This window comes from Vigna unguiculata, chromosome 6, assembly GCF_037176805.1.
Source record: "Vigna unguiculata cultivar grain cowpea cultivar isolate G323 ecotype 2 chromosome 6, ASM3717680v1, whole genome shotgun sequence".
In the NCBI taxonomy this organism is placed as follows: domain Eukaryota; kingdom Viridiplantae; phylum Streptophyta; class Magnoliopsida; order Fabales; family Fabaceae; genus Vigna; species Vigna unguiculata.
In genome coordinates this window covers 36,419,100-36,428,369 of record NC_140797.1, presented here as the reverse complement: position 1 = coordinate 36,428,369, position 9,270 = coordinate 36,419,100, and the positions used below count along the sequence as shown (strand labels likewise).

The 9,270-nt window shown below is 31.6% G+C and overlaps 1 protein-coding gene, 1 long non-coding RNA gene and 1 other non-coding gene across 3 annotated transcripts; all 3 read left to right on the top strand.

The window, feature by feature from the left end:
• Positions 1–420: 420 nt before the first annotated feature.
• Positions 421–2,125, top strand: LOC114187183 (gamma-interferon-responsive lysosomal thiol protein-like). Its single transcript, XM_028075347.2, has 5 exons — positions 421–794; positions 868–933; positions 1,151–1,291; positions 1,516–1,608; positions 1,816–2,125. The coding sequence occupies exons 1-5, from the start codon at positions 534–536 to the stop codon at positions 2,023–2,025; spliced, it is 771 nt and encodes a 256-aa protein (XP_027931148.2). The 5' UTR covers positions 421–533; the 3' UTR covers positions 2,026–2,125.
• Positions 2,126–5,989: 3,864 nt separating this feature from the next.
• On the top strand, positions 5,990–8,203 carry LOC114189105 (uncharacterized). Its single transcript, XR_003605559.2, has 5 exons — positions 5,990–6,627; positions 7,015–7,171; positions 7,468–7,619; positions 7,896–8,027; positions 8,114–8,203. It is a non-coding gene; the product is annotated as an uncharacterized LOC114189105 (long non-coding RNA).
• Positions 8,204–8,450: 247 nt separating this feature from the next.
• TRNAS-CGA (transfer RNA serine (anticodon CGA)) lies at positions 8,451–8,532 on the top strand. The gene has a single exon. It is a non-coding gene; the product is annotated as a tRNA-Ser (tRNA).
• The last annotated feature ends 738 nt before the right edge of the window (positions 8,533–9,270 follow it).

Below are 9,270 nucleotides of genomic sequence, written 5' to 3'. Positions count from 1 at the left end.
AATAATTTATATATAATAAATACAATCTAGTTCCCTTAAAATTTTTGTTCAAATTTCGTCACTGATTAATTATACATATCAAAATTCCTAAATTTATTATATATATTTTAATATATATATATATATATATATATATATATATATATATATATATATATATATATATATATATCATCTCATATTATTTTTAATATCCTGAATATATATAGATACACGTATAATATTTATACATCATTCCCTTTATTTATCATATTTTTCTTTTAATCCAAATAATTTAATTTCTTTCTCACTTACACCTAAAATCCATCCAAATTCATTCGAAATTTATCTTTTGAAAAAAAGAAGTGAAACGTGTTCTTTCGTTTTCGTTTTTATCGGAACTTTTTGACTAATATTAATTTGGATTGATCAATTTGTCAAATAAGATGAAATGAATATGACGTAGTTTTAAATGATCATCTTGTTGTATTCACAAGCACTCTGATTCAAATTGGGATCCTGGTTTCCCATTGACACCAAATTCAGTTTCAGCCATGGTTTCTCCTTCCACCACCCTTTTTCTTTCTCTGCTCCTTTCTTTCTTCGCCTTCTTCTCGCAATCTGAATCTAAATCTCACCCTCCCAAAGTCTCCATAGATTTGTACTATGAAACTTTGTGCCCAGACAGTTCCGACTTCATCGTCAATCACCTTCCCAAAATCTTCACCACTGACCTCATCCCCATCGTTCACCTCAAATTCGTTCCTTGGGGCAATGCAAAACTTCGACCCAACACCACCACCTTCGACTGCCAGGTACCCTTTTTACCCAATTTTACCTTTTATTATTTTTTCTATTTATTTATTTATTTATTTATTTTCATTGCAGCATGGACCAAATGAGTGCTTCCATAATACAGTTCAAGCCTGTGCAATTGATATTTGGCCCGAACTGGTAACAATTTTCTTGCCCCTTTCCTTCTTTATTTTTTCAAACTCTATCCAATTAGTGATTTTATGCGGGTAGCAACAATAATTAGGATCGGTTGAAAAAGAAAAGGAGTAATCTTGTTGTGTTGGTTCACTGTAACAGTTGTTTGCTTTGCATGTTGTTGTGAGTGTTTATTTATTTATGTAACTCGAGATTCTTCTCTATTTTGTTTTTTTCACAGGACAAGCATTTTCGGTTCATCTACTGTGTTGAGGATTTGGTGAATCAGCGAAGGGTCAACGAGTGGGAATCTTGCTATAAGAAACTGCATCTGGATTCCGAACCTATTAAGCAATGTTATAATAGTGAACGTGGAAAACAGGTGGGTGTTTTTCTGTGATGGAGTTCTTGTTCTTGTCACTGAGATAGTGTTAATTATGGGGAGGTTTATCCAAATAGGGCTTTTAATGTTTTTAAACAACCTTTTTCTTCTCTTATTGTTTTCAACAAGCATGAAAATTTTACTAACATTCTTGTGGAAAGTTGGGAATTAGAGAATTTGAAGAGTTATACAGATGCAGCTAATGTTACCATCTTTATATGCAGCTGGAGCTACATTATGCAGCTGAAACAAATGCTTTGAAGCCTCCTCACAAGTATGTTCCATGGGTAGTTGTGGATGGAGAACCACTCTATGAGGTCTGTTTTTGCAGTTTTTTATCGGATGAAACACTTGTTATTCTCAGTTTCTGAACTTTCACTGAGATATACATATACTCTAACTAACAAATTTCTTATGACAATGAAGTTTGTGGTTTATATGTATGTAAGTTTGTGTAGTATAATCAATAAAATTATGAATGTTACAGGAAACTCAACTGTGCTGGCAAAATTTTGTGGTTGCAGGATTATGAAAACCTCTTAAGCTATATCTGTAAGGCTTATAAAGGCACTGAGACACCCAAAAGTTGCACCAAAGTTTCATACCTTGAAGAAGTGAAAGCAAAGAATGAACATTCAGATTGCGACAAGGAAAGAGAAGATGATACATGGCGAAAAATGAGTTCAACCTTGTCTGCATGGTTTCACAAGATGATCCTTGGTGATGCATTTTAGATGTGACAATGCTGAATGTAAAAGCAGTTTGTTGGTGTTATGTTCTGTTGACTAACACCTGAAACAGTGGAAATTAGACTAATAATACTTTCAAACAAAATCATGTTCTCCATAACATAACAGTCTTTTTCTGAAAAAAATAAAAGAAAATAAGGAGAGAAAAAAAAAACACTCTGTTCTTAAATAGTAAGATTAAACACACTTAATTACTTAAGAAAATAAGAGAAAGAGAGAAAAGAATTAATTGCTCTTTTCTAAATAATAAAACTAGATAATAAAGGAAAGAGAGAGAAAAGAGAAACACTGTTTTCATCAATAGAAATATCAAACACACTTCATTATATATAACCTATATAAAATGTTAAATAGAATTTTATATGTAGAGTTTTAAGTGTAATATGAAATCGTTTAAGTATGACATCCCATTTAAATAGAGTAATCTATTAAATAAAACATTGCATAATTGATGGGATAAAAGAGTTATCAGATGAAACAGTACACATAAGGATTTACCATTACAGTCATCCAAGAAGTACTTAAAGAAGATGAGGCATATCTATCACACATGCCTCTAACAAAACATGCACCAATGCCATAAAAATGCTTCCCAAGAGCCAGACCAACAGGGTGATCATCGCAAAGAGAAAACGAAACAGGAACATAAACAAAATAAAAGGGTAAGCTAGCAACGTGCTTCCCATCTGCTCCCACCAACAGGGTGATCATCGCAAAGAGAAACCGAAACAGGAACATAAACAAAATAAAAGCATATACAAGGCAAAGCAAAGCAAACTATTAACATGTAACTAGGAAACACTCAGAATCATGTGAGGACCATCAAATGCAGTTACTATGACTCGATATCCGGATCATACACTTGATATAGAATTCTAAAGGAAGTATGCGCCTGTTCTGGTTTCTAAACTCTGCAGAGTCTAGACGCAGGGGTTATCACCCAACCACACACAGGATTAATCCTCTATTGTCTCGGGCCCAAACTGTCCCAAGACAAGGACCTCCTGCCACTCTCACCACATAACCCATTCTGCTCTACGGAATGCTTATTAGAGTTCAGGATACCCTCCTTTATCTAGACATCTCCTATATCAAGGTATACACTAGGCATGCATATATATATATATATATATATATATATATATATATATATATATATATATATATATATATATATATATATATATATATATATATATATATATATATCACTAGGGGTTTCCCATGAAACTCACCAATACATTTCACATGCATATTCATCACCCAATTCTCATGAAATTCCACCAGCAAGCATATCATGTTTCACATTACATACTTATCACATGCATCCCAATGTTCAATCAAATGAAATCATAGCTTATTACACAATAACACGTTCATTCCAGTCCAATTCAAGCATACATACTAAGCATGGCCACATACTATGAGCAAAGAAAATAATTAATACAGTATGGAGTCACAACAGCCCCTGTCACGAATTCTCGCCCAAACTGAAGGTCCTCGCCCAGGCGTAAGGGTTACTTTCGCTCAGGCGACCCCTTCTCGCCTAGGCGAGAGTTCAATAGTGGCCACGCAAGAATTTCATCGAATTCTCGCTCAGGCGATAGCGTCTCGCTTAGGCGAGACTGTGCCTCGCTCAAAAACAATGTCAGTCGCCTAGGCGACCACTCGAGGTGAAATTCAGGGGTGAGTCCTTGCTATTCTCGCTTAGGCGAGGGCTACCCGCTTGGGCGAGATTAGCAGGTTTCTCACCTGCTAGCACATGCATTTTCTCATTCAATCAAACACACACACCCAAAAACCTACTTCATACATCCGACAACAAGGTTCAAGCACTAAAGACACAAGAGTAGTCCAATAATACACGAAATACTTTAAAGAAAAAGAAAACCCCAACTTCCCTTACCTTTTTGGACGCTAAAAGAAATAAGCCCACAACTAAGGAGGACTACAGCTTTAGGAACTACAGTAGCGAGCTGCAACACGAAAACTGGGACAACACATGGCATAAAGTTAAACCCTACGCCAACCCATGTATCCAAACAGTGAGGAATAAGAGGGAAATGCTTGGAGACCCTAAGAGTTACTTACTTGAAAACGAAAGGATTCTAGCTAGCTCAAGGAGAAAGTCCACTGTGCCCTAGCAGAGTTCTCAAGTCTCAGCAGAGAGAGATGGAAGAGGAACTGATTTTTCTGAAAAGGTGAAAAGTGAGAGTGTGAGAGCTAGACAGGGATTGGGGTCCTTTCCATGGGCTGGCCTTGGGCATGCGAAAAGGCTAGGCCCAAACTCATAAGAGCTGAATGTAAGATTTTTTTTTTTTTGTGATAGAGTTTTCTTTGGTTTCTTTATTGTCTTTCTTTGAAGTAAATAAATTTATCTTTGATTATAAATTTGATTTTAACCAAATTGATGTAAAGCAATTTCATAAGTAAATTTTCTTGTATTTATATTTTTTACACCATCTAACATTTACAAAATCTTTAATAGTTTTTTCATATGAGCATAACATTTATACACCATATCAAATGATACAAAACACATTTCAAATTTCAAAGTCTCTCAATAAACATATTCAAGATCCTCCATAAATATGGTAATAATAATAATAACATGAGCCAAGTATAGTTTCCTACAAACTATACATTTATGATCCAGCCTATTCTATTAGCATATGAAATAGTCTTCATTTACCTCTTATTTTCTTCAATACTCACATTCAATCACGTTTTGATGTTCAGTAGATCCACTTGTGTACAAATGTAATTTTTATTAAAGATTCAATAAACATAATTCATCAAATGTAACAAAAAATTGTTTAAGAACATTATATTCACATAAGAGTTTACAAGAACAAAAACTCTAATGACAAACACACTAGATGCGTATATCAAACACCTTTTATATTACTAAACACATTCATGTTCATTAGTTGCACTCAACTACTAGTGACAATCTAATTAAAAGCACTAATATATAATCACCTAGTCTTAAGGCTATTAGATGCACAATCCAAGAACAATCTTTCGTACTCTTCTCAAACAAAAATAATTTAAGTCAAAATTCACATAACATATATAACTCATCTCACCATTATTACATAATATAATTATATATTTTAAAAGTAGTATACTTTTGGTTATTCTCTTCACAGAACATATATAACTATTATTGTTTTTTTTAAATATTAAGTGCAACTTTGACATCAAAATATAAGTAAAATATATATTAAAATAAAACTTAAAATAATAGACTTAAAATGGCAAGGAAAAGGAATAATGATTATTTTTTTATTAAACTAAAGAAACATGTTAAAAAGTTTTGTCTATAATATCCTACAACTTATTATAATTATAATATTGACTAGAGGATATAATCATAACATTTACTTTTATTTATAATTTAATTAGTTAAAATATCATCTATTGACTTCTTTTTTCTCATTAATGAGCACAATTTTATCCAATGGGAGGCACAATGCAAAATGTCATTTTTTTTTTCTCTCAAATACATCTTTTGTAAAAAAAAATAAAAAAATCAGTACAAATGAAAATAGTAATGCATAGTGTTTTTTTCTCAAACTAATGTGTTTCCTTAGTTTTTTTTTTATCTTTTTAAAATATATTCTATATTTTTACGAAAAGCCCGAACTTTTTTTAGTATAGCATTTAAACACATTAAAAAAATAATGTAAATTACAATAATTTTAATACGATAATTATTTAAAATTATAATATTTTATAATAAAATATAATAAATATAGAACTGTCATATTTTTCAAATAAAATATGACGATTTTAATTATAAATTTTTTAAACTCTTATATTTTACAGGTAAATTATGACGTTTATAATTTTTTAAAATAAATTTAAACTTCAAAACTTTTCCGCTCCCAATTTTCTAATTCCCTCTATGTTTCTTTAATAAAATTATGATAATTTTCATTCATTTCCTTACCTCCCACCTTGCACTCTATATCCCCTCACTAAATCCCTATGCCAAAATCAAGTTAAGTTTATCTGTTACCAAAACCATCTTATCCAGCTCTACTCTCTTGATCTAGTCTAGTAGTGTTTCCCGGCAAGAATTCAAAAACCCTAAATCCTAAACTCAAAGTCCGCGCATTGACAAAGTCCAGATGTCGTGCTTCCTGTCGACGACCGCCGTGGCAATGGCAGCTTTTGTGTTCGTCGATTGTCTCGGCGGGGCTCGAGCTTCAGAAATCCTCAGTTCTGTTCTTCGATTGCCTCAGCTGGGGCTCCACTTATTTTGTTTGCTTGGAGCAGATTCATGTTATGTAATCTTGATTCATGTTATGCAATCTTGAGTGGAAGTGTGCTATTCAACTCGAAAAATAAAATATCCTTTTTGACATGTTTGTGGTCAATACTAAATTACTATTTCGAGGGAGTTCTTGACTAAAGAAGTACTTGCTTGAGCATTGTCGTATTGTTCTTTTTCAGGTTTCTTTCCAGAGGTTTTCCGTGGCATATGGAATGGCACAGATGTTGCAAGCAAGGTTTTTCTAGAACAAGATTTAACTCCTGAAAATATGGAAGATTTTTGCAATGAGATATCTATTTTCGGAGGTATCTTGCTACATAGAAACTGTTTTTCAACATTTTTTTTCTGTTATATCTATACATTTTCTGACTACTTTCTCACTGAACTGGTGTTTCTTTTCACCTACGACATCCTAATGGTATTCTCCAACATCCTTATTGTTTACTTTTTGTATTGTTGTGATTTTTCAAGTTTTCCTTGAACAGTTAACTGTCTTGAAATGGTAATTAATGGAATTAATCTGAACAGTTATCTTTTATTATTTCAACTTATATTTAAAATTATTTTAGTAAAATATTCCTTTCTAAAAAAGAATGACAATAATATTGTGCACACTTGGTTATAAGAAATCTCATGTAGCTTTTCTCCCTTGAAATCAGCTGTTATTTATTTAATGATGAAATTATATGCAGTTACATTGTTTCTTGGTGCGTGCATGAAGCCTCCACGGTTGTCAATGGTTACAGAATATATGGAATTGGGATCGTTGTATTACTTGATACATTTAAGTGGTCAAAAGAAATAGCTTAATTGGCGGGGAAGATTGGGGATTTTATGTGACATATGCAAGTAAGTTTATGGTTAGAATCTTATCTGTTACATTGGCATTTATGTTATTATCTATAGACAGTCACTGATCAAAGACATGAAAATATAAGTTTTTAGTTAACTGTTATATTGTAATGGAACTGTTTAGCCGACATGATTTTGAAGATGGAAGTTGTATTAATGCATCTTTGCACATTGAGGGGTAAATTCTTGAGACTGGTTTTAAGCATTCAAACTTGGCTAGAATTCAGTGTGGATGATTATGCAATTTAAAACAACTACTAAGGTAAGGTGTATTTATATATCCATTTTTTCAGGATATGTATGGTTGAAATACTACTTTGAAGGCCAAAGGTGGTCTCTCTGTAGTAGTTCCTGGAGGAACTTGGTGGCCTTCACTGTGTCTATGTTCCAAAATGTATGGTCACATCTCAGTCGCTGATGAGTTTGTAGTTGTGGCTTCTGATGGGTAAGCATTTTCGTATCAAGATCTCAAACATTTGATCAAATAGAGCTTCCAAACAATAGTATAGCCAGAAGGATTTCTTAGGATCTAAAACTAGAAGAAAGCAATTATTTCAGCCTTGGCAGTATAAAGTTAGATATTTAATGTAAATTGGTTTCTTGGTTTACATATTTTGACTTTGGTTTCTTGGTTCAAGCCGTCTTTATTTTATATTATACTGGTTTCTTGGTTTCTTCATGATTAATCTTTATTTTACATTTTATTTCTCTACGGAATTAGGTTATATAGGAAGTGAGCTTACAACGGTCAAAAATCAAATGCAGAGTTTTTTGCCTATATTACTTCTAGAGAAGAGAATCCGGAACATCTTGCTGATATGTCTATTGCTTTGGTACACCTTATACTAATCAGGTATAATATAGAAAAGAATATTACTTAAACTAGTTGTATTTCTATCTAATTCACAAACTTATATTCTCATTCTTTATTCATCGTAGCACCAAATGTTAGGAGTGACTTGTCATCTCCAAACGATGTATTTGGATCAAATGGTGGAAGCAGGATATGTTAGTAAGAATTTTCGCCAACCTAATTATATTACATCATCATAATTAAAAATGTCTCCATTTGATAATAATAAAATATACGTGTTGATTTTTCATTTTTAAATATTTTTAATTTAACCTATGATGGATAAATAAATAAAGTTATAAAATGTTCACCTCAAGTCACTATACCTCTATATATATATATTCTTATTTCTCATATCATTATGCATTTTTAACTAAAATAATTTGATATTTAACATTTATATGGAACTTTAAAATCACGAATGTCGATATGTCCGAGTGGTTAAGGAGACAGACTCGAAATCTGTTGGGCTCTGCCTGCGCAGGTTCGAATCCTGCTGTCGACGATTTTAAGCTTTTAATTTAAAATTCTACATTTACTTTTCAATAATTTGTTGTTTTTCGAATCCTGCTGTCGACGTTTTTCTATAATTAGGTTTTTGGTCGGCCCAGCACAGCAGATTAATGGGCTTTTTGAAGTTCAGAGTATAAAAAACTTTTTAAACCTCAAGTGTTAAAATACCTCAAATCAAAGTCATAGAATCACACCCTTTATGTTTTCACTATTTTTTCTTTTCATTTTCAGTGATCTTAGGATAACAAAAAATGATATTGATAAAAAAAATACCTCTGAAATAATAAAAAAATTTACAAGTCAAAACTAAAGTGTTAAAATACAGGATGTAATGTTTCTAAAAATACAAGTAACAATATTCTTAAAAATAACATATCATGTATACCGAAATCTTTTAAGTTAGACTTAATTAATAATTTTATCTTTATATTTATTTTTATGATTGTTTCTATATATATTTTTTAATTTTATTGAGTTCTTATTAAATAAAGTCAATTTGATTTTTTTATTAAATTGACATCAATGTGGTTTTAAGAAGTCACGTGTTAAAATTTAAAAAAAAAAACCATATCTTAACATATAACACTTTTAAAACAAAAAAATGATCTAAATTTTGACACATGATATTGTCAAACCGTGTTAATGTAATAATGTCAATTAAATGAAACAAACTAAATTAATTTTATTTAACGCAGGTTGGAACTAAATTAACTAAATTGATTAAAAAATA